Source organism: Nyctereutes procyonoides, unplaced genomic scaffold, assembly GCF_905146905.1.
Source record: "Nyctereutes procyonoides isolate TBG_1078 unplaced genomic scaffold, NYPRO_anot_genome, whole genome shotgun sequence".
In the NCBI taxonomy this organism is placed as follows: Eukaryota; Metazoa; Chordata; class Mammalia; order Carnivora; family Canidae; genus Nyctereutes; species Nyctereutes procyonoides.
Window position 1 is genome coordinate 4,234,805 of NW_026575024.1, and position 25,237 is coordinate 4,260,041.

General features: G+C 48.0%; 1 protein-coding gene across 10 annotated transcripts in view; it reads right to left on the reverse strand.

Moving 5' to 3' along the window:
• Positions 1-3,180: 3,180 nt before the first annotated feature.
• GNAS (GNAS complex locus) overlaps positions 3,181-25,237 on the reverse strand; it is a 54,605-nt gene continuing 32,548 nt past the window's right edge. The window contains exons 1-13 of one of the 10 annotated variants that reach the window (XM_055307003.1): positions 24,711-24,906; positions 18,307-18,379; positions 15,037-15,081; positions 10,695-10,752; positions 10,489-10,608; positions 8,445-8,542; positions 5,238-5,292; positions 5,033-5,106; positions 4,860-4,918; positions 4,631-4,751; positions 4,325-4,455; positions 3,928-3,995; positions 3,181-3,691 (exon numbers count right to left, since the gene is read on the reverse strand). In XM_055307003.1, coding sequence (XP_055162978.1) covers positions 3,545-3,691; positions 3,928-3,995; positions 4,325-4,455; positions 4,631-4,751; positions 4,860-4,918; positions 5,033-5,106; positions 5,238-5,292; positions 8,445-8,542; positions 10,489-10,608; positions 10,695-10,752; positions 15,037-15,081; positions 18,307-18,341 — 1,011 coding nt within the window. In that variant the 5' untranslated portion in view covers positions 18,342-18,379; positions 24,711-24,906 and the 3' untranslated portion in view covers positions 3,181-3,544. Of the gene's footprint in view, positions 3,692-3,927; positions 3,996-4,324; positions 4,456-4,630; positions 4,752-4,859; positions 4,919-5,032; positions 5,107-5,237; positions 5,293-8,444; positions 8,543-10,488; positions 10,609-10,694; positions 10,753-15,036; positions 15,082-18,306; positions 18,380-22,239; positions 22,423-24,710; positions 24,907-25,237 lie in introns of those variants that run through there. The other 9 variants (XM_055307010.1, XM_055306964.1, XM_055306959.1 and 6 more) reach the window with 9 other exon arrangements.

A 25,237-nucleotide genomic window follows, 5' to 3' on the forward strand; every position in this document is an offset into this window, starting at 1 on the left:
TGTTGCCATCTGTAATTCTTTTGATTATTTATTTGGTAAATGTGTGTCTCCCCTGATAGAATGTAAACCCCATGAGAGCAAAACTCTCAATGGCTGGCAGGGATTCTGTACTCTGTATGCTTGTATTGCATAAAGATGACCAGTAATATCCGAGGAACAATTATAATAGAAGGCCATTTGACGTAGAAGGGTTTTGCAGAGGTGGTCATTTTTTTGGATATGATTTTGCCCACATTTAAGTAAAAATGACAGTGGATAAAGATTCTGCTCAATTCTAGATACTCCCCATATACTGGCCTTATTGGAGAGCTTGCTGGTTTATTATATTTATTTATTCTCTAAAAGGTCACTAAATAGTTTTATATGGTCTATACACCTTTAGAAAGGGTGGCACAAATTGTTACCTTTATTTTTTAAAATTTTTAAAAGGTTTTATTTATTTATTCATGAGAGACACACAGAGAGAGGCAGAGACACAGGCAGAGGGAGAAGCAGGCTCCACGCAGGGAGCCTGACAGGGGACTCGATCCCAGGACTCCAGGATCACACCCTGGGCCGAAGGTGGTGCTAAATCGCTGAGCCACCCCGCTGCCCACAAATTGTTACCTTTAGAAAAATGTTGTTTTGCATTCATATAGAGATGTAAAATTCAGCTGAAATTTTAAAAACTAATGGCTACTTGTAATCAAAGATTTAGATGAAATTCCTCATAATTTTTTGGTCTTCTGAAGGTCCTAGAATTTAGATTTTTAAAGTAGGCCTATAAAAGGAATGTTTGGGACCAGGTCCGATGGAAAATAGAAATGGAAATGTTTTAAGTAGAAGGAATAAATCCATAGGAACAGAAGGAACCCTCAAACACATTTGAGTGACTAGGGGTGGCCCCATGGCAAACGTCTGAACTGGTGGGGAGGCAGGAGTATGGCCAATGCCACTGTCAGAGGGAAGAGGACCCCCTCCCAGCTCAGCCACTGACCCCACCCACCCCATCATCACCACTGGCTTTAGAACCCAGAAGAGTCCTGCAGGATTTCCCCTCCTGACAACTGGCATCCTGGACCCAACGACAGGAGGCCATTTTCTCTTTTTTTTGGTACCTTCCAGAAGGACAGTATGGTATGGTACTCAAGCAGTGGGCTTTGGCTACCAGAGTTTGAAGCCCAGATTCCTGGTTAACCAGCCATGTCTTTTGTAGCAAATGATTTTGACCTCTCTAGGCCTTGGTTGACTCATTTGTAAAATGGTGGTGATGGCCAAAACTGTCTCATTGGGCAGTGGTCGGCACATAGTAGGGGCTGGATAATTGTGACTTATGTGACCCTCCTTCTAGAGGTTATTGTGAAGTCTGCCAGTTCCAGGGGGTGGCCAGGGGGTGGGGTTCTGGGGTATCATTTTCTGGGTGTAATTGCTTTATGGCCTGAGAATTTGTTTCTTAATTTTGATGGATCTGTGGCTAGTGCTGTGGTCATTTCCTGTGGATTCTTCAGAGAAGGTTCCAGAATATGTAGGGAAGCATACAGGCAGCCATCTTAGAAGAGCTGGCCATCTTGGTGGGCTGACCTTGATAGCTGATACCCAGATTTTAGTTAGCTGTTTATTTGGAGTACTTTGGAGGATTATGGGGATTGGTGGGCTGGTCTTGTGGCTTTATTTGCATAATAAGCACTTAAGTGGATTGATGTTAATTTGGGGGATTGTATGTTAATTTGAGGGTACTTTTGAGGGTTGTTTTGCAACAAAATCTACAGAGTATGCACACAATTTTTGTGTGGACTGAGACTGAATATCGTGTAGGAAGCTTTCAATGGGTTCATGGAGGTGAGTATTTGCTACTTTTTCTGCCCTCCTTGGGGCTTATTTTGCTCACCTCTGGTGAGCTATGCTAGAGGATTAATTTGGCTAGGATTAATTTTATCTGGAAAATAGAACCAGAAGTGGATTTTTGGGCTGAATTACAGAATCAACTTAAAGTTTCATTTGGCCACTTTCAGAGGGTGCAGTGGTTGATGCTGAAGAGGAGCTGGTCTCACTCTCCCACTTCCCCAGGAAGCCACACCAGGGGTGACCACAAGCTTAAGGTGTGACCCTGGGGATGAAGATTAGGGAGCCCAAGTGGACCTCAGGTCCAAGCCACCCACAGTTCATTACAGCTTTACTGAGTTTCATGTGGGGCCTGTGAATGCTGACGATCCCCACCACCCGAGTTTATAGTGTATATTTCATTATAAGACTCCCCATTTTTCCCTTTATTTGTAATTTTTTAAAGTAAACTAGGTTTATGAACTTTGCATTTTTATGATGGCTTATTAGGGAAAATCAACCCTGTTACAGATTTTTACCCAGTCTCCACCCATTCATATTTTGTTTTATATAATCTTAACTTCCTATAGCCCACCCCACCCCCATGGCTTGTGGCTATTAGGTCATATAGAAGGGGCCTCCTATAAACCAATATTCTGATTGTAAATATACCCATTTTAAGGTACATTAAAAAAATTAAACATGTGATTGATCAACCTAAAATTCCTTTGTGTATGGAGTGAGGTAGGGATCCAGTTTAAGTCTGTCCCCAAATATTTATCCATTGGTTTAAAAACCATTTCTTTCTGATAGCTTGTTCATTTTTTTCTGCCAGGTTTGAGGGTAATTGACAAAATTCTGAGATACTTATTAGAAGTGTACAATGTGAGGATTTGATAAAGGTCTACATTATGCACAATTTGAGTAAGCCCACTTCCCCTTTTGAAACTGCATTCCTGAATTTCCCCCGTATACGTGAGCCCTTACCCTCAAGTTGGACAGAGCCCCAAACTGAAAACCTATTTTGGGGAGACTCTAGGCACACTGTGATGCTATATATCAGGGAAGCTGGTGGAATGGGTAGGGTGGCAACCATCAATGCAGAATTCTTAGACATGGGCCAATGGTTTTCTATGGGGCATGGGCAAAGGACAGGGGTGGACCTTTATGAGTTATCTGCAAATTGTTTTCAGATACCCAAATCAGGTCAACAAAAAAACAGAGTGTCAAGATTTTACCCCATTTTATAAACCTTGGGGACTTTTCCACGTGGGGCTTCCCATCTCCTACAGCCATCAAAACCGTTAACAGGTATTTGCTCAAAACTGCAAATAATTCACAGGACTCACATCTTTTGCTCACATTTAATTTTTATTTTGATTTTTTTAATGCTGCACAAGACAATATTTATTTCATTTATTTCTTTTATTTCTTTTATTTCATTTATTTCTTTTATTTCATTATCTCTGTTTGCTGCTGTTATTTTAATTACTGAAAGAGAGAGGGAACTTTTGTGGCCTTTTTCCTTTTCTTTTTCTCTGTAGGCCACCTTAAGCCTTCTAAATTTGGAATATTTAAGCAAGCGGAAGGGAAGAAAAGGGGGTTTCGCAAAATCACTTGGGGAGAAAAGGAAAGGTTGCGTTGTTAATCATGCCCTATGGTGGGTGATCAACTGCGTGTACAATTACGTTTCACTCTTAATTAATTGTGCTTAAGGCTTTAATTAAATTTGGGTGTTCCCTTCTTAGAGCAGCTCATACTGACGAAGGTGCATGCACTGAATGATGTCATGGCAGTCGTTGAACACACGGCGAATGTTCTCGGTGTCCACAGCGCAAGTGAAGTGGGGGTAGCAGTAGTGGTGCCCATCTCCACTAGCAGTGCTGATTCTCTGTGGCACAAACACAAGAACATGGAGTCAGTGCCACCACTCTACGATCATCAACTGGGGATCTGCTGAGGACTAGCTGACCAGCTACTGATGTTATGTTAAAGCTAAAATTCTCAGTGGCTATCAGTGACATAAAATGGAAGAATTCAAGAGTTTAATCCCCAAATGTTCAAGTAAATTTGCACTTCTGAGAAAAAGAACCAGTAAAGAGAGATCTAAAGATGGGCTCTACTCACCAGAAATTCGTCGCGGATGAAGTACTTGGCCCGGGTCACGCGTGGGTCCTCTCCGGGCTCGGGAGTAGCTGTGAAGAACAGAAATATTTTGGTAAGGTAATTAAAAGGTTAGGAGCAGAGCTTGAATGATGGCATCCTTGTAGCCCCTTATCTCCTGGGATTTTTCCATATGCAAATTAGCAGAAATAAATTTTTCTTGCTTCCCCACAGACCCCCTTATACTTTGGTGGTGCAAGTGAAGGGAGACTTCCATTCTTAGAGGTGGTTCATTTAGGTGATTCTTCAACTCTACCTACATGAAAAACCTCCAGAAATGGAAACTTTTAGCACTTTCATGAATGTATAGGACCGATGAACTTAGACATGTCCCAGTGCAATGGCAGAAGGCCATACGTACCATCCTCAGGAGTAGTGTAGCGAGCAAATTCTGGAAAGTAGTCCTCAATCTTCGATTTTCCAGCAAGGACTTTCTCAGCGAGCAGGTCTTGCTTGTTGAGGAACAGAATCACAGAGATGGTGCGCAGCCATCTAACAAAGAGGGATGCAGGTTTAATGTCCAGGAAAAGAAATCATTCTTTCTGCGAGGGGTTTGACATTCTTACATGAATCTTTTTATAATAGTGCAAATACAGGGCCTTGAGATCACAGTAACAGGACCCCTGGGTGGGAGGGTGGGAGAAGCCGGGGAAGATGCTCCAGAAACCTGTTGTTCCAGATGCTCTTGAAAAGGTTCAGAGCCTCCTGCAGGCGGTTGGTCTGGTTGTCCTCCCGAATGACCATGTTGTAGCTGCTGCTGGCCACCATGAAGATGATGGCAGTTACATCTTCAGCACAAGAAAGCAAAAGCAATGCACGTTAGAGGTGAAAATGACCTTTAATGATCAAAAGAGCAAAACGTGCTTATAGAGCCGAGAAATCCATGGCTTCCATACCATTGAAGCATTGGATCCATTTGCGGCGTTCATCGCGCTGGCCACCCACGTCAAACATGCTGCGGAAGACAAGAGGACACCGGGTCGCTGCAAAGGGCTAACACCACTCCACCACTCTGCTGGTGGGAACGTAAGGGAACAATTCTGTTTCAAAATGGGAGTCATTCACTTACTGGAAGTTGACTTTGTCCACCTGGAACTTGGTCTCAAAGATTCCAGAAATCAGGACGCGGCAGCGAAGCAGATCCTAAAACAAAACCCAGGTTAACAGATCTCCCCAAAACCAACTGCAATATTAGTAATTGCCAATTGGAAAGCAAAATCTTGACTAGCTTGGAATGAGGGCTCCGAGTCCCCCGACCAAGAACTTCTGCATACCTGATCACTGGGCACGTAGTCAGCCTGCTTGATGACATCAATCTTGTCCAGGAAGCTGGGAGGCAAGGAGAGACACACCGCGGTTTTCAAGGAGCTCATAAGCTCATGGTGATTGGCCCCCAATTCCTGCCTCGCTACAAAGCTGAGCTCAATGGAAATGATGGTGTCATCGTTACGTGGCGTTAAGTCAATGGGAGTTTTGCCTGCGTTGGGTATGTTTATGACTCAAAGCTTATGCCTCAGAAAGGTTAGCTCAAGCAGCATTAAAGATAAATGCATTCGGCTGATGAGGAGATCTAGGAACCAGGAAGTAGGATGGACTCTTGGAACCCCTGGCCTACAGGTACAGCACAGGACAAAAGGTGGGGTTCTGGTTCTGTGCAACCAGCGGAGGCCCCCAAGCCAGGCCTATCTGATCTTGTGCCATTTGAAAATGATTGGCTAAAGATTTAAAATTTCTCGGGTTGTTTGGCTTGGACTAAAATGACAAGTAATCTGAAAACTGTATACTTATGCTCCATACCATTTTTTTTTAAAGTAAAATGGCACACTTAAAAGCAGCAAGGATTTTCCCCTCAAGGGACTCATGAAAATGAGATTGTTTGAATTACTCAGAATGGGTATCCCTTCCTCCTACTTTTTAAGAATCTCACTTATTAAAAGAGAACAAAAGAGGTTGACACAAGAGGCCCTTTCTGGCCTAACCACACCGAACAGGAAACGAACACAAAGTTCCCTTCCGTTCAATTTGGTCCATGAAATAGAACACTCCAGAGAGGAGACTTTTAGTTATTAAAAAAAAATCCCACAGCCCTCCAAGGTTATGGATCCTTCTCTGGCTCAGATCCTGCACAAAAGAGGGGCTTGGGGCTTGAGAGTGGATCTTCCACTGGAGGGGAAGTTATGTGGAAGAGGGGGCCCCGGCCATAACCTTCCCAGAGCAAAGAGGACCCTGCTGGTGTTGCTGGACTAGACACACCATTAGGAAAAATAACTTTGGAAAGATTGGGGGGGGTCATTTAACTAATATGCAAAGTTCATGTTAAAACTAGGGGGGAGTTTTGGGGGCACGCCGAGGGGAGGAGGGAGGGAGTATGGAACTGTTTGAAAACTGAAAAAAAAAATCACAAAGGGAGAAGAAGTCTACTGAACGACATTCTGCAAGTTTTTTCTCCCCTTCTTTTTTACCAGTTTAGAGTTAGTCTGGCTTAGAGGATACACTAACTTGCCCAATCAGTCCCACATTACAGCACCGGTCCAGAAATAGCTCCCCAGCCGCCCTGGCCTCCAGCATGTTGCCATGGCAACAGAACCACAGTTCTATAAATAGATCATCAGCACCAAATCTTGTGAGAGAGACATCTGGAGCCCCGCCAGCCAAACCCCAGCTCAACAAATAAAAATAGGCAGCTTAAGAAATGGGCAAGAGACCAGGATGGCAACTTTAACGTAAAGGCAGTTAAACCAGACACACGCTGGTCAGCGTGAATGCGGGGCTGTTCCAATCATCCCGCCAGGGAAGACATTTTAAAAGTTTGAAGCTGGGTTTTTTTTTTCCCCTCCAAGTTTCCTTAAAACTTTCCATAAACTGTGCAAACGTTGCCATTTTCAGATAAAATGGTGCTTTAAGAGAAAACTTTTAAATGGTGGGAAATAAAAATAATAATAATAATTTAAAAAATCCCAGAAACCTGGCTAAAATTCCGGTCAATGAACTTGTTACACCCTCCCCTGCCCCCTTCCAGGGCACTCAAAGCCTCGAGGGTTAAACCCTCCTAATCTTGTACCTGTGCTTCTGACTTGGATCCAAAATACAAAACGCAAACAATTCCAGGATTTCCATTTGTTTTGAGTTACTATAATTAGCACTTCCAGCTTTTAGTTCAAACTTTTGAGAAAATCAGGGACTTTGTTAAAGAAGTGGTAGGGGGTTGGGGTCACAGGGACTGGCCAAGATGGACTGTTTTTGTGTTCCTTGAGAAAACACACAGATTGGCATGTCTAGTCCACTGCGACACAGCTCTGTCTGTGACAACTGGAAACAATCCACTGGGCACTTCCTATGGGAAGGCGGGGCCAGGGAGGGAGGAATTGATAGGTTTCACAGACCCTACGAGAAGCTTCTGTGATTTGTAGATAACAGGATTCTAGGGGACTTGCTGTTTGTTTGCTGTTACCTATTCCTACCTCCTATTTATTCAACTGGTGATAGAGTCACAATAAATCCCTCAGGTTTGGGGCTCCTAAGTAATGCACTTGTTGCTGTTGCTGAGCCAACTGGGAACCTTGCTCCTGACTCCTTATTTTCTATAGCAAAGTCGTTTCTGAGTTTCAGCTACCTACATCACCATTTGTCACCTCCCTCCCCGCACCAAGTCATAAGACACCCCAACTTCAGAATATTTTCACCGAGACCACGTAGCGTGTTTGCGCTACCTTCAAAAACCCCTTTATGGCTCTGACCGTCATGTATTTACTGTGTCGGGTACAGGATCGGGGAGGCTGTAGGCTATTTAAAAGGCAACGTTCCAGGTAGGTACGGTGCTGTCCATTGGAAGAGAGCTCAGGAGGGGACAGGGCAAGGACCCCACAGGGGGAAGCATCCTTGAATTAAAGCCCCGTGTGAATGAACAAATGAATGAATGAATAATATGGGTAGGCAATGGAATTCAACACAAAACCTCAGTCCACATGAACAGCACCCAGTAACGCTGGACACGTCCTGCAGTCCCTTACCTGATCGCAGAAATAGCAAGGCCATCATCAGCCACCAAGGAGGGGGCAGGGCATGGTTCTGTCGTCATCATTTGTTAGGTTTTTAAATTATAGCAATAAAATATAGTATTTTTACATTATTCAAAGCCCGAGAGCTGCCCAGTCTTCCTTCCAAAAGCTTGGAGGTCAATCCAATGAATTACTTCAAGCTAATTAATTACGAACATCACTTTACTGCAAGTAATTATCATTTTGCTCTCACAGGCATTAATTGTTTATATAAAATAATGTCACTGCACTGAAAAGTGCAATTAAGGGCTTTCTGAAACAAATGAATCAGACTAGAACTTTCTACGTGCAGGTGGAGCTGACTGGCTGGCGTCTATGAACAGAAGCCCTCTGCCAGTAACTTCACAAGCGGGAATTGAGAGTTTGAGCACTTTCTCCACGTGTGCGTATCCCGCGTGTGGCTGTGGAAGAGGGGTTACTCACTACTGGGCGCAGTCAATCAGCTGGTACTCGTTGGAGCGCTCATAGCAGGCACGCACTCCTTCATCCTCCCACAGAGCCTTGGCATGCTCATAGAACTCCTGAGAGCAAACACAAGAAAGGCCAGGGATGAGCATGTGCCTGGGCAGGAGCACGACCCCTCCAACCCTCCGACTCAGGCACCACCAGGCGCCCTGTGACCAGCATGGGGTGGGGTTCCCGGTGGCGAGCCAAATTAATGACTCTCTGCTCACAAGAACTTTCATTCAATTTGTTAAACGTAATTAAAAGCCAAAGTAATTAATTCCTGCTGTCCTCTTATTGTGAATTAACTGGTCCTGGGTAGTGTTCCTCCTATGTTATTTTTTGGGGGGCGAGAGGGGGAACACAGGGCAGAGTAAACTACTGAATCATTTTGTTTCCTCACACAATTGCCTTTACGGGAAAGATATACATTAATCTGAATTAGGAGAATATGCCAAGGAATGATTCAGTGTTGTGAAAACAAGATATTTCATTTGTAAGATGTGCTGGGATGAAATTTCCCTTCCAGGAAAATTTGAATTTTACCCCAAAAATATGATGGTTAGGAATTGCTGGCAAAGCTGGCCTTCTTGGTGCCCATCCCTCAGGGAGGGTGGTGATAGGGAGAAAAAAAGGGAGCAAATGACCTCTGGGTTGTTCTGAACTGCAGTGGGGGTTACGATGCCCATTTCATTTGAACATAGAAACGTTTTTAATGATTTGGGGGCGATCTTCCCTTAACAAGGAAAGAGGTTTTTTTCTTCGATGTGAATTCAGCAAGAGAAGGATTAAAAGTAGGAAGAGACACAGTCTAGCTATCAGCACAACTAATAAAAGGTTACTGTTCTGGTGCATTTTCAACAGGCTGCCATTTCTTCTTCTATTAGAAATAGGCATTATATATATTGTGCTGACTGCTTGAATTTTTTTTTCCAAGCAAATGCTGTTTTAAAAAAAAGCACCTAGCCCTACTTATTAATACTGCTTCCCTGCTAGTAGTAGTTTGCAGCCAAGCCCATTTAAAATACACAAACACAAATTCCCAGGAAAGCCTGACAAAAGGCAACAATAAGTCATTGTTTTAACTGTAGACAAGTCCTTTCCTTCTGGGCCTTATAAACTTGCGCATCTTTCCATCTTGTTTCCCCGTTTTCCTCTCATAAACTACTCCTCCCCTACAAACAAGGGTGGGGGGGTCAAAAGGTATATGCTTGGGCCTGGGCAGTTTTGTGTTACCTAAAAATAGTCCTTTATGAAACAGAGGATTTTTGTAAACAGCGTCCTGCACACCAACCAGGGTGCACAGAAGAAAATCTCCAAGTTATAATTTAGGTGAAAGTCCTTTCTTTTCCTTTTTTTGCAAAAAAAGGGAAAAAAATGAGAAAGGGTTTCATTTGCCCAATGCCAAGGACTGATTTTTGGGAAAAACAAGACAAAAAAACCTTAATAAAGGTCAACTAGCAAATTGTTTAAAATGAGAAAACTCAGGGCTGGCACTTCGCTTCTGCATTCTTTGGTATCTTGGGATACTTTCCTCTAACTGGACAATTCGCATTTGTGTGCCATGTTTAACATACAGCTTTGCTTGTCACAAGTCGTGTACAAGGGCATGATTAAGGCTGTGACACAACTCCTGACACTTTCCCGCATGAAAATTTACGATCTAATCAGGTTGAAGATTAAAGTGTGTTTACTTGTGGGGATGGGCGAGGCAAGATTTACAAGGGGTGATGGAATTCTGCTCACCTATTTTGAGCAAAAGCTCTAATGATCTGATTATTAGGGTTTTGTTTTGTTTGTTTGAACATTAAGGATCCTAAGGGAATTCACTTTTTCCTAAGAATCAGGATTGCTGAAACGAGTTTTGCCCGAAGTGTGTGGCTTTGGCACAGGTGTGCCTGGGGGTTGTGTGTCACCCATGTTCCTGTGCCACATACAGGTGACTCGCCAACAGAGCTCACCACCCGTGCCGCCCAGCGTGCCGGGGAGGGGGTTAAAGGGACAATCCAGGAGCTGAGCTTACAGGAGGGAAGTCAAAGTCAGGCACGTTCATCACGCTCAGAATGTAGTCCACTCTGAACTGGTTCTCAGGGTTGGCCAGCTCCACGGGGGGCACCAGGTTGCTCATGGCGGCCACGATGGTCTGAAAACAATTTAGCAAAGAGGTCAGGGGGACAGCAATGTCTGAAAGGGAGGCGAAGAGAAAAGAGAAAGGACCCAGACACGTACTTCGATCGCCTCTTTCAGGTTGTTTTTGATGTCCTGAACTTTGGTTGCCTTCTCACTACGGTGGGATTGAAAAGAGAAAGAGATCATATTGCATCACATTGATGAGCAGGGCCTCTTTAGACAAGATATTCCAACTAAAAGCATAGTATTCTGTTCTTGTAAGAGCCATGGCTTCCAATCTGTCCAGATTGGAGGTTCCTGAATAAAGGATGGTTTCAAATTATCACTCCCAAAGGTGTGTCCTGAGGACATGCCCGATTGGGGCAGATTAGCAAACTGGCATCAAGATAATGATCAAGTCTACTGTACCAGAAGTCCGGCCTGGCTCATTGACCGTTTCAGATGGGCTCCATTTTGTGAAGCTCCCACCGCACAGCAACACTCCTACAAGGTTCCTATTGGCCCTTTACAACACCCCTGTGTGTGTGTGTGTGGTATATATATTGGGGCTGGGGGAGGCTGATAGGTCAATCACATATTGGGGAGGAGAAAAGGTTTCATGGTTCCACTTGGGGCTTACTCCATCACTGGATTAGTACAGGGAACCAGTGAATGCAGATGAGGATACTATGAATTTTAAGAATTTGGGGACATTTTTAAGTCACCATGTCAGTCACCAGCCAGCAGCAATGATGTTTTTCAGTGACATTAATATAGGTTGATCCTTTGATATGAATAGGGATAATGTAAGATTCTGTCCCCAGAAGTCTTCATGACCTGGGACTTGTGTGCTGGGGGTGGGGGGTGGCAAGAGGAGGGGTACCTGTTAGGAGAAGTTAAAGGTTTAGCAGCCTTTTCAATTGCGATTTGAACTTAAGTCATATAGGACATGTGGGATGATCTTTATTCAGAGTCACTGGGGCTGTAAGTAAAGGCCACACCCTTTGGCTCGGGGCGGGGGGGGGGGGGGGGGGGTGTCAGGAAGGGACCCTGATGGAATGTGTCAAAGTGCAGCAGGTGTCTTCAGCGCTGTCATTTGAGACAGGACCCAAGCAGATTCAAGAGTCTGTGTCTTCAAGGAATAAAAAGGACCTCTGCCTTGGGGTATAAATCTTATCACACCTATTGCCTCAACCTTGTGGTTTTGGGTGGGGGGGAAGGGAACCCGAATGCAGGACACACCTACAGTGCATTAGAGCCGCACAGCGGGACTTGATATTACCGTCACGTGGCAGGAGGGTGCCACCCCTCAGAGGGAACTAAGGCTGAGGAAAAGTGAGTCACAGAAGCAGAAGGGACAGGGCCTCCTCTTTTTCTTGCTGTGTAGGACTTTTAAAAAGAAGCTCAAGATTCGTATCTGTGAAGCTTTCACTTGGTGGATTCACCAGGAGTCCTGGAAAGGGGGGAGAATCAGGCTTGTGACCACCCAGGAGAAGAGGAAACACAAGGGGGGGGGTTGGTTAACAGCTCCTGCAGGCTGCAGGGTGATTAGTAGTAGAGCAGGGTGCAAGGGGTGGAGGGTAGAGGGGAGGTGCAGGGGGTCGTGTGCTCACCTGCCAACAGCCCTGCCCCCCCATCCTGGCCTTGGGCCTTCTAAGGAATAGCTAACATTTCCTGTTTCAATCCTATCAAAATAACGATCTGCATATTGATCTGAGGGGTGAGCCCAGATTTCGGATTTCATTTCACCCCTTCTCCAGAGTCAGCCCTCTTTCTCCCTTAAACTGGCCTCTGAGAAACTGCTTTTGATATCGAAGAGGCTGGTTTAGGAGTGTTCTCATCAGTGGGGGGAGGGTATGTTGTGGGGTGGGGGTAAAATATGGTCCCAGGAACACGCCCCCCCCATCACACCCACTTAAAAATGCTGAAGTCAGGAGAGCTTGAGGAGCAGACATGGCAGCGAGAGGCATCCTGCAAACAGTCCTGCAAACCGGGAGTGTGGGCATTCATGCCTCGATGGGAGGCTGGGCTCTGGCCCCCTCCTCTTAATGCAACCTCCCTACGCTGTCCTGACCCTCCTGTGGGGCTTTTCTGCTCTCCACATGCACCACTGAAGCTCATTTCTGAAATTAGGAACCCTGTGCAGACCCAGTGCTACTAGGGTCAAAATCAGTTATTTAGACATGAGAAATTTCTAAAGGATGTGTGTTTGCCCCTAAAGTTCACTTATGGACTCAAATTTACCTAAAATCCCACGGGACAGATCCATTCCCATTCATTAAAAACAGGCTCCATTTGCATGGTAATGAGAGCCATTAACCTTCGCTTTCAACGTCCCAGAGTAGTTAAAATTAGAGATGTCCGGGTATTAAGTACCCAAATGTACATACAGCAAGAGGAAAGTACTTCCAGAAACTAGGTTCTTTCATTCAGTTTGATATTTTGGTCTAAGTAGTAGTATGATAATTGGAAAACTTCCAGTCTTAAATACGGATATTTTGAGAACGTGTTCAGTATTCATCTACGTATGTGAATAGGTGTGGGAGTATATCAAGTATAAAACAGCTAAAATAGAAATCTAAAATCTAATTCGGGTGTGTAATACTAAAACATAAAATTCTTCCATTGAAGCAATTACTATGTAGATGGAGATATTATACTGGGGCTGGCAGGTTTATCATCATTTTTACTATCACTTAATGAATTTAACGTTGATTGTGAAAATCAGAGAAAAATCCCTCAGAGGTCTCTAAAACTACTTACAAAGCCAAATTATGTATCCATGACCAAGTCTGGATGGACTAAAATATCAGGACTGAGGCTGAAGTGCTTTTAGCACATTGCTCCCCCCTCCCCCCATATGTATATAAAGCCTGTTGTCAGGGTTTGAATTTTAAGAGCCCGTCCCCTCCCCCTCGTCAGCTGCCTAAGGGGTAGGGGGGAGGCTAGGTCGTCCTAAGAGTCTCTTTTCCGTCCTATAATACCTTATCATTGTGCTTTTGTGGGAAAGGACAGACAAAAGAAGACAGCAGACAGACGCAGGATACAGGGATTGCTGAGACATGCAGAGAATTTTTATTTATCACGTATGTTAATTCTTATATTTACTTGCAGAACAGAGTCACAGATAGAAGTGCAGGCAAGGTATTAGTAGGGTGCAAGGGTCTAGTACACAGTAGGTGGTTCAGTTAAGGGCTTGTCAGGTAGTTCTCAAACGCCAACTTTTGGTACAGTAAACGGTCACTTTTACGTAGATGCCTTTGGATTGCTGTTACACTAAGTTTTTGCCAATGAAGGATTTCATGTCATGTATTTTTTGTGTGTGTGGGGTTTTTGTAAATTGTTTTTTTTTTTTGAAAATTTTTTTGGTTTTCGGTTATCTTTAGAGGTTAGGTGGTAGGGCCCCTCCCCCTCCCCCCCACAACAGAATAGTATTCTTATTAGAAGTTCCTAAGACCAGGCAATTCCAGCATGCAAAGTGTGATAGGACATAGCCAGGAAGATGAGAAACTGTAGCCATCATCTAGGGATAATATATTCTAAAAGAAACAGATGAACAAACATGTGTAAGTTACTTTGTCCCAGGATCCTTTGCCCCGCCCCACCCTGGCCTCAGAAGCTATTTCTTTGAGATACCCTAGGCTAGGTCAATTGGCTCTGCGTGTTCTCATGAGAAATAGCTGCTTCATCACTGCATGCTGAATGTGCAAGCAGACCTGCAATGGTTACCTGGCATGCGTGTGCGTGTCGGCATGTGATGGGAGTGGGGATGGAGAACTGAAGAAACACAAAAAAATTGACAATGAATGGAGAAAAAAAAAAGCGGATGCCATCGTGAATTTCCTATCCACCAGCTAACACAAAATGCCTCCAATTAAAAAAGTACTTGAAAATCTTGAAGAGATCGGAGACTTTTCGAGATCATTCTTAACAATGACCTCCTGCGAGGTGCCGAGGCACTTTTTTTCCTCCCCAAATTACAGACAGTGCAGCACCACGTATTTTAATAGGAGAGAAAGATTTTTGTCTTCACCCCCCTCAAAGGTCTGAAATTTTAAAATCAGACCAAGCACTGGGTGGAGGGAATTTAGTAGATAGTTTTTAAAAACAAGTAGCCAATTTGAATGGACAGCTGGGGTAGGGGTGGGGAGTGGGGAAACAAACCATACGGAAAAACATCAATTCTCGAAATCTTAAACTGATCAGCTAAAGCTGAAATGAAATCTATAATTTGTCCCCAGCTGGATTTAATTATACTTAAAGGCTCCCCCCCCCATTACGTTCTGCGCTTCCCTCGCTCTGCAATGTTAAGAGACTGTTCATGTGTCATGTGCGAACGTGGACCATGATGGCTGATGGCCCTGACATGAGTTCTGCTTCCTCCCCGGGTCTCGGGTTCCCAGTGTGATCTTCGTGTGTGTGTGTCTGTTAAAAAAGTTTTTCTGTTTTTGAATGTGCCTACCCATCGCTGTTGCTCCTTGCAGCTTGCGGGTCCTCTTCGCCGCCCCTTTTAAAGAGAGATTGAAAGCTCGCCTCATCTGCAAGGCACCGCGATTTCCCAAAAACCCCACACAGCCTCTCTACATTCCTAAACAAATGTCCGCCATCCTCCCGGGTCAATCCTGGTCGCCTTCCTGGCTAAGCTGGAATGTCTCCTGAGACTGCGGCCGTGGAGGGAAGAATGCCACACCTCCGCCACCCTATTAGCCGAGCCCTCTGGAGACTCTCTGGTCGGGTATACAGAAGGGACGGATAATTATTTTCTTGTGCTTTCCCTAAATGTACACGCATCAGGGAGATAAAGCAGTGATTTATCTCACAATTCTTTTGAGAATACAGCAGCTCGTAAGGCTTATTTCTCCCAGATCTCAATCTCTCCCATGTTGTATCTGAACACACAAAGGCACAGACATGCCTGATTTTTGCCCATGATTTCCTGGTGCAGTATTAATTTCCTCCCTTCTTGTAGTCGGGGTAACTACCTCTAAAGTGTTTTTATTTATATAATTGTTCCCGATAAATTGTCATCAATTAAAATTGTGTCTGCACCGTGAGGCAGCAAAAAAAAAAAAAAAGAAAAAAAAGAAAAAGAAAAAACTGGAAGAACAAAATCCACTACCACCACCATAAAAAAATAAAAAACCAAAAGCCCCAAAACCCTACTCAAAACCTAATCTTCATAAATGGTAGGAATTCCTCCTTGAAGGTGGGAAGGGCAGCGCAGCTAAGCGTTCTACATGGGTTTTTTTAAAATTGATTAGCTTATTAGCTCAACCAATGTTAATGGCACCTTCCCCCACCACCCCAACATGAGGAAGAGTTAGCTTTGAGTTAGGAAAATCCACACTTGACCTCTGTATTTCTCAAGGTCAGATTAATATTACACTTTACTCTCAAAATGTAACCGGCCCGGCAGTGTGCGGATAGTTAAGGCAAATTTAATAGCTCAGCCCAGCCCTGACAAAGCGCACATTCACGGGAGTGAGGAGGGAAAGGCCCCGCGCCACGCAGAACACCCCGAGTGGATGGATGTCACCATTATTTCACAGGGAATCCCTAGTGAAGAAGGAAACCGCTTTTGTTGCAATACCGCAGTGAGGAAAAAGAAAAGAGGAGGCTCATTTGAAGGAGACAAAAATAAAGTTTCTAGACTCACACGAAGAATTCCCCTGTATGTCACTTCCACGGGCTAAATTTAACATCCTGAGAGATTACCTATGGCTTCCTCTACCAGGCAGGCAGACTGGGAATGTTGCTTCCTCTTTTTAAAAAGAAAATAGAAAAGAGAAGTTCTGGTTTAAATGCCTCGTGTGTGTTACAGACTGGTTCGTCAAGGGAGAACCCTTTCTCTAAAAATTAAAAAGAACTGTAGGGCAGCCTGGGGAGTGAGGAAGCCTTAAGTTATGGCAAGGATGTCCTACCTTCTGCTGGACTCAAGAAGGTAAACAGCGGCGGCTGCGTCCTTTTAAAAATGCTAGCCATGTCCAGTTTTAATCAAAATATTTATCTAGAGGGTACATGGTCAAATTATTTTTGCTTAACTAGCCTCGTGAAGAAGCACTCCCCGGCAAGTTGCGGGAGTGGGGGGGGGATAATTATACAAGATTTATCTTTAAATTACAAATTCACATAACTAAAAGTCAGTTTTGGGCTTTTTGTTTATCAACTGCTGGCAATCTCTGGGAATAGGGCTTTATTGAAGGGTGTGTCAGGAATTAAGAATCTCAGAATTGCTTTGTGACAAGTGAGAGTGAGCCGCTCTATTAGTGACCTGCATGTGCATATTGATAACACATCGGGTCACTCCTAAAATTGGTAAAGTAGCCCATCCTTGCGAATCCATGCTTAAAGCATAGAAATCATCCTAAACTAAAACACCCAGTTGTATGTGTGACATCATCCTCAGCCCCGATTAGCTGACCTAAGAAAATTCTAGAATGTTCCATTAAGGGCTGCCTTTAAGTGCAGTCCTTTTACCTCTGAAAGGTAATAAAATCCATCATTGTGTCCTCAGTGCCTGGTGCGTAGAAGGCATCCGTACGTAAAGTACGTAAATGGCATTTTATTTGGGGGGGGCAGAGGGGGTGCCTTTGGTGCATAACAAACTATGCAGCCTTGACTCAATGTCCCCTTTCGAAACCAAAGGGGATGCAACGGAGAGACAACTTTTAAACTGAACCCAGGTTTAGGGAAGGGATTAGGACTGCTAACCAGCTAGTAATTCCAAACTAGTGCCTTCAGGTGTTTGCAGTCTGGTGCAGTGAATGGCTGTCACCCCAGTGAAAGCAGAGGATGAGAGATTTAGTGTCTTCTGTTTCCCCAGGGGGGAGGAGGGGGTGTCCATTTGGGGTCTGGAAAGAAAAGCCAGTGCCCTGATGATATTGAAAGCTCCCCTCCGTTTGCATTCTTCATGGCAAACAGGACCCTACATTTCTCTTAGGTCCCTCTCTCTTAATCTTTGTTCTCAATGCGGTATTGTCACCCTGTCCCTATACCAGGATGCCTGCAAGGACTTTTCAAAGGCAAAAATGCCCCTTGACCCGGCCGGCCGGAAGTACCTAACTCCCAATCTCCATCACTTACATGTCTCCTTTTTCTTTCTTTAGGCAAGACTATGGATTTTTTTTTTAAAGAAAGGGAAACAATGATTTGCCCATAATATTAATTCCAAAGGGGGCTGGTGGGGGAACAATTATTAACAGGGACTACTTGCCTCTTCTAACTTTGTTTTAGGTGAGGACATTATTGAGACAGTGTTTTTCTCTAATAACTTAAAACATCCTGCATTGGTGCACTGCGCTGACATCTACTGTGATGCGGGGGTGGGGGTGGGGGGGGCTTCTCTGCAGTGGCCAGGGTGCCCGCAAAGGGGGTGGCCTCGGCAGGTGTCAGCCATGTTGAAGACCCACTGCACCAAAATCTGTGGGCAGGCCTGCGGCAGACCGGTCACAGGGCCAGCCAGGTGCTGTTTTCCTGGGGTGGGGTGTGGGGTGGGGGTGTTTTCCTAAGAACCCTGGTGCTTTATTATTACTGTTATTATTTATTGCTGCACCAAAGATTAAAAGGAGGGGGGGGAATCCCCAAAGAGCTCTTCCCTGGATTTTCTAACATGTAGGCTGAAAAAAATCAAGTGAAAATTGGCTGCCCAGCCCCCAAAATCTACCTAAACTTCCTAAAGGTTAGTATCAAATGTGTTAATCCTGCTGTGCCCTTGCCCAGAGTTGACACTTACTCTCCATTAAACCCATTAACATGCAGGATCCTCATCTGCTTCACTATGGTGCTTTTACCAGATTCTCCGGCACCTAGAAAATGAAAGTAAGTCTCAGGTTATGAAGGAGGCATTTTACACACTTCGGGCAGGGAAGAGGACTGCCGTCTTTTCCATAGGAGCAGCACGCAGAAAAAACAAAATAACAAGACTTGCAATTTTCCTTGACATTTCGACGCAGAGAAAAATGAAACACATGCGCAACGCTGTCTACCTGCAGTATTCACCATCACCGTTACCGAGGATTCAAAAGGGATTGCTGTTTTCGGGATTTTTCTGTCCCCCCCCCTTTGGGTTGTTTTAAAATTTGTGGGGTGGGGAAGCCAAGGGGCAAAGGGAAGGAATGACGCAGTTTTGTCATATGGGGGGGGAGAGAAAATTGAAGTTAAAACTGAAACTGAATTCTTGAAATAGGAGCATTCACTTGGTGAAACGCACACATCACTGTAGGCGGCCACAGAATTCACTGTTTGTTGGAGGTTTCATGGTTAAAGCCCCCAGGACTCACAAACAATGCCCAGACACCGCAGTCTCCTTCAGCTTTGCACGGACGCAGCATTTCCCTCCCGCAAATTCTCACAATGCAGCTTCTTTGCGGGCAGCTTTCTCCAGCCTTGGGCTACTCAAAAAATCAACCCCAACCCTCAAGGTTACGAGGATCCTCCCTCCCTCCCTCCCCGCCAAAGGTACTATCCTAAAGATAAATTCTCTCTGGATACAAGCACCACCATGTTGCAGGGTGGGGGGTGGGGTGGGGGTAGCTGGGGGGGTGGGGGGGAGTGGAAGCCCATCAATTGTATGTCATCTTTCTCGAAAAACACACTTTAATATCAAACGTAGTGCTTGAGAACAACCATATTCACATACAGCAACAACTGTAGAAAGTCTTAAAAGGACACGACTTAAATCATGAGGAAAAATATTCCTGGGAGCTACTGAATTTTCAGAACCCTCAAGCCCTTCTCCGGAAGTCAGAAGGAGCACATGCCTCCATTTGAAGTCACCTTTCATTTGTAAACATATATTTTATGGGGAAAAAAAAAGGCACATTTCCACCCAGCTAGAAGGAGGATTGCTATTTTTTTTCTTTTTTGCAAATGTACACTCTCCTCAACAAATACTCTTTGTGTGAAAAATTTTTTGCCCTCCTCCCACACAATCCTGTTTGGGTTTTTTAATTTAATTTTTTTCCACTTTTCATTTTATTAATTGCTTTTGTTTTACTGCCCAGAGAGCGAAGCATTCCTCCTTCTCTTGCCTTTTCACAAGGCTGTAATCAATATCTGTAAAAGTTAAAATTAGTTTCCACAGAAACATTGATTTCAAAGCAAACACTGTATCTTAATGAGACCAACTCTAATAAGTCAAAATATTATTCTCTAATAATGCAGAGAATACAGGACATTAATCAGGATCTGCAAATTCTTTTGTCAGAAGTGTTAACGTGTGTAACACCTCTCTCTCACAGACGCAAACAGGTCTGTGCCTCAGTTTCCACATTTATGAAATTAGAGGATTGGGCTGAAAAATTACTGCAGGGGCTTTAGTGGTGCTGTAATTTACTCAATTTCATGTGATTAATAAGATGCATTTACAAAGAGGATCTGGGGTATCATTAAGGTTTCCTCTGGGGGGGGCATTATTTGGTGAGAACTACCATTTAAAAATGCAAAATGTGTGGCACTGAGTTGGGCTGCAGACCCTTATGCCAGGGGCTATCAATAAATCATGATAAAATGTAGCCATAAAAGCTAGGACACCTGGGGAAAATTAGCCCACAGGGATGCAAGGTGTGTTTCAGAGTAACAGTCTCAAATTAAGCGGAGACTTTGTGATCTCTGAGCAAAGGTGTCAGAAATCTAAGGCACCTTTAGTATCACATTTGTTTCAAATTAGTATTCAGGTAGCAAGATGGCATTCCTAGGAAAGATTCTAGACTTTTCCAGGCTTCTACTTTGAAATCAAGTTATATACACATTAATATTCACATAGCATAATTCTACCTTTAGCAGTTTTAGGCAAGACTTCAACACAGGTATCATTTAATTTTTGAAATGGCAAATGCATAAACACCAGACTTATTACCACTTAATTTTCAGCTTTATAGAAATCTGGACCCAGGAGAACAAAGGGGTGACCCATCCAAAAAAAAAAAAAAAAAGCAAACCAAACACCACCAACAAAGAAAAACCAACCTTTTTACATTTTTATTCTTTATATTCAAGCTGTTTTGTTGAAATGTGACCATGAACTAGGCTTTAACCTAGCAAATTCACAAATTAACTCAGATAGCCAAATTACTAAGGAAGTGGAAAACTTCCATACTAATTAATGCTTGTGTAATTCTTCTGGTCATTTCAACAATTTCTTTTATGCTTCTGTTTTATTTTGTTCCATCCCCCCCTCCCTTAAGAAAAAAGGAGGAAAGGCCATCTCCTTATAGTTAACACGCCCCCCCTCCCCGCCTTTTTTTTTTTTTCTGGCCAAAGAAGAAAAACCGCAATCAAGAGAAAACCCAAAACCAAACAACCAAGTGTCACTTGACAAACAACTAATTAACGTCTTTTCATCTCCTTCCACCTGGAAAAGAAGTCTCCTCCTGAAAGCGCTCTCAATGCCCCCTCCCACCTTGAAAAGGACAAAAAAAAAAAAACACGCCATTTCCAGACCAAGAAGCCATTTACAGACAAATGTCATTTTCCAGTTCTGATTTGTGAATGTCTTTTTTTTTTCCTTCTTTCACAAAGCACTCTCAATGTGGCCGACTAACAGGAAAATGTGTGTGTGTGTGTGCGCGCGCGCGCGCGCGTGTGTGTGTGTGTGTGTGTGTGTGTGTGTGTAATGGTTTGGTGCTGGTGGTGGTGGTGGTGGAGGGGCTACAATTAAATTCTCTTTGCTTTTCAAAAAAGCCTGCATGTCTGGAAGAGGATAAAAAGGTCATACTGTAAAAATGACGTGTCATTTGGCTTCACTGGGCACTTAGCTTACTAACTCCATTTTTCCTTTTTTTTAATTTTTTTTTTTGTCTTTTTTGGGGTCTTAATTGTATTGGATTCTCCTGGTCTTCCTTCCACGGCCTGACCCGGCCCGGGACACGTCTGCTCCGCGCACACGGCGTGTCCTGCCCGAAACGCACCGAGTCGCGCCCAGCGGCGGCCGCGCTCCCGCCCCCCGCCCCCCCCCGCCCCGGCGCCACGACTCGCCCGCCCCCCTCCCCCCCACTGCACCACCTTTACCGCTGCGATCCCTTCCGAGGGGCTGATGTCACCCGCCCCCCCGCACGCTCCTCGGGCACTTCCCCCGCCGAAGCCTCCCCTTGGCGAGGTGCCACCCCGACCCGCGTCTCCCCCTCCTCTCCGGCCCCTTTCTTCTCCTTCTCCCAACAAATCACACATCCCACGGAGGCGGGTCCCCCTCCCCCTGCCCGCCACCCCATTTCCTGTCCCCGAAACCCTCTTTTTTCTTTTTTTTTTTGTCGCAGTCTCCCGAGCCCGGCGGGGCTCCCCCTCCCCCTCCCCAACATGCACCCAAACCCCTGGCGTCGTGTAGGCCTCGCGGAAAACAGAGAGAGGAAAAGAGAGCGAGGGGGAGGCGGGAGAGAGAGGGGCGGACAGACGGACGGACGGACAGAGCGGGCGGGCCGGGGGGGGGGGGGGCCGCGCCCGCGCCGCCGCGGCCCCCTGCCCCGTTTTGAGCCCCCGCCTGGCCGAATCCGCGCCCCGGGGTCCCCCTTCCGGCCTCGCCCCCCCCGGGGACGGCCCGCGAGCGGGCGGCGGGCTCGGGAGCACGCGCCCGGGGCGGGGGGCGGGCTCGGCGGGCGCGGCCTGCGGGGCGCCCCGAGGGGCCCCCGGGCCGGGCCGGGGCCGGCGCCGGCGCCCCCCGCCCCGCCCTTACCCAGCAGCAGCAGGCGGTGCGTGGCCCGGTAGACCTGCTTGTCCTTCTGCAGCTGCTTCTCGATCTTTTTGTTGGCCTCGCGCTGCGCCTTCTCCTCGTTGCGCTGGTCCTTGGTCTTACTGTTTCCGAGGCAGCCCATGGCGGCGGCGGCGGGGCGCGGGGCGCGGGCGGCCTCACGCGGGCCGGGAGGGCCGGGAGGGCCGGGAGGGCCGGGGCAGCGCCGGGCGGGCGGGCCGGGCGCGGGCTCGGCTCCTCGGGGAGGAGCGCGCGGGGCGGACTGCGGGGGGAGAGGGGGCGGCCCCGAGCCGGTGACGACCCCTCGCACGACGCCAACGCTCCACCCCCCGGGCCGCGTAGCCCTGCGGCCCCCGAGGCCGAGCGCCCCCACCCCCCTCCCCGCCCCTCCCGCGGGCGCCGCCGAGGGGCCGGGGTGGGCAGAAGGGGAGGGAGCGCGAGCCCGAGCCCGGACTTCGGAAAATTTTCGAAAAGAGAGAGAGAGAGAGAGAGAGAGACGGAGAGAGCCAGAGAGCAGGGAGAGTGTGGAAAAAGCGAGGCGAGCACGAACCAAAGGACAGAGCAACCGAAAAGGAAAATGTGTCCAAACACACACACAAATACTCAATAAAAATCCACACTACACAGCGATGGTGGTGTCTGGTGGCGGGGGCGGGGGCGGGGGCGCGGGGCGGACTAGATGAGCCGCTCGTCGCGCCCCCGGCGCCGGGCACCCTGGCCCGAGCCGAAGGCGCCGCCGGCCCCCGAGCGCCCGCGGCCTCTGCGCCTGGCGCGGCCGCCCAAGTAGGAGAAGAAGGCGCAGCCCAGGAACACTCGGAAGCAGCAGGTCGCCCCGAACACGAAGCCGCAGCCGCGGCCCTGCTCCGTGCGCTTCTGCAGCAGGAAGTTGAGCACCCACGAGGGGCTGCGCACCGAGAAGACCAGGAAGACCACGAGCGGCAGGTGGGCGCTCAGCGCGCCGGCCTTCAGCGGCCCGGGCCGCCACACGACGCCCCCCACGCGCGGCGCCGAGTAGTAGGCGTCGTCCTCGTCGCCCGAGTCCGTGTCCCACGCGGCCCAGGCCCTACTCGCGCCCGCGCCGCCGGCGCCCTCGCCGCCCCCGCCGGCGCCCTCCGCGGCGCCCTCCGCGGCGGCGGCAGCGGCGGCGGCCTCCGGGCCTCGGGCCTCCTCCGTGGCTTCGGGCGCCGCCTTCTTCTTCTTTTCTTCTTCTTCTCTCTTCTTCTTTCTTTTCTTCTTCTTTCTTCTCTTTCTTTTCTTCTTCTTCTTTCTTCTTCTTTTTTCTTCCTTTCTTCTTCTTCTTCTCTCTTTCTTCTTCTCTCTTCTCATCTTCTTCTTCTTCTCTTCTTCTCTTCTTCTTCTCTCTTTTCTCGTCTTCTCTTCTTCTTTATCTCTTCTTCTCTCTTCTTCTTCTTCTTCTTCTCCTTCTTCTTCTTCTTCTTCTTCTTCTTCTTCTTCTCTTCTTCTTCTTCTTTCTTCTTCTTCTTCTTCTTCTTCTTCTTCTTCACCTTCTCTAACTTCTTCCTCTCCTCCTTCTTCTTCTCCTCTCTCCTCCTCTGCTCCTGCAGCTTCTTCTCCACCTTCCTGCGCTCCTTGTCGGTCAGGAACTTCTCGGGGGGCGCGCCCCGCGCCGTCGTCGGGGTCCCCTCGGCGTCCCCGCTCCTGCGCGGGGCGAGCGGCTCTCTCGGCTCGGCCAGCGCCGCAGCCGCCGCCGCAGCTTCGGCAGCCACCTCGGCCGCAGCCGCCGCCGTCTTCCTCTCGCTCTCCGCCGCCGCTCGGGCTTTGATCTTCATGGCCATCTTCAGCATGGTGGCTCGGCCCCTTCGGGGTGCCCGGCTCTCGCCCGGCCCGGGCGCCCTGCTTGGCCCCGGCCTCGGCCTGGCCGGACCCCGTGCGCCCCGTGTCGGGGGAGGGGGCGGGGGTGGGTGGGTGGGGGGGACTCGGCCGCGATCCCCGCCGCGCTGCCCGGAGCGGGGGACCGGAGCGGGGGCCCGCGGAGCGCGCGCGGCTGGCTGGCTCGCTGGCTCGCTCGCCCGCCCTGCCGGCCGGCCCCGGCCGGGGCTTCGGGCTGCTGGGCTGGCTGGCCTAAGAGTTAGCGCCAAAAAGGATGAGCAAACGGAAAAAAAGGGGTGAGAACACACCAAAAAGCACCCAACAACAGCGAGAAACCAAAAAGCACCGAGAAATGTCAAACAACTCAAAAAAGAAAAGTGCAGAGGCGCGATGGCACGAGTTTGCTGTTACCCTCAGGCGCGCCTCGGTTTGGCTCTTGGGCACGCCAATGGAGAGGAGGAGAAAAGAGAAAAGAGAGAGTTGGGGGTGGGGGGTGCCCGGCGGGCTCGGGGCAGGGCGGCAGCGCCGGGGCGCCCCTGCCCTGTCCCGGCCCCGGCCCCGGCGGCTCTTGCCCCGCGCCGGGCGACTCGCACTTCCTCGGGAGGCCACGGTGCACCCGGACTTACATGTGAGTGAGGTGCGCTCACACGCAAGCAGCGCCTGCCTGCCTGCCTGCCTGCCTGCCGGCCGCCGCCGCCGCCGCCCCGCGCCGGGACAGGGGTTCGCTCCAGCCGGCGCCGCAGCCCGAGCCGTGGAGCCGGGAGCCGGGGGCCGGGGGCCGGGGGCCGGGGGCCGGGGAGCCAGCGAGCGCCGCCGGGCCAGCCACCTGACGCAGCCCGCTCCGCGGTGCCGACGCGACTGAGCGTCCCCGCCGGAGACGCGCTCCTAAGCAGCCCGATGACGCCCCAGCCTCTTCAGAGGACGGGCCCACAGCGGCGGCCCCTATAAACCGAAGGGGAGGCCGAAAAATCGGCCCGCCGAGGACGCGCCCAAACGGGCCGCCGCGCGCGCCGGGGGTGCGGGCCGGTGCGTGGGGGGCGGGGGCGCCCAAGGCGGTGGGCGCGGGACCCCGCCTCCCGGACCTGCCTCCCAATTTTCGGTGAGTGGTGTAGCCCTGGGCGGCGTGCAAAGTGTGCGACGGCGGCGCTCGCTC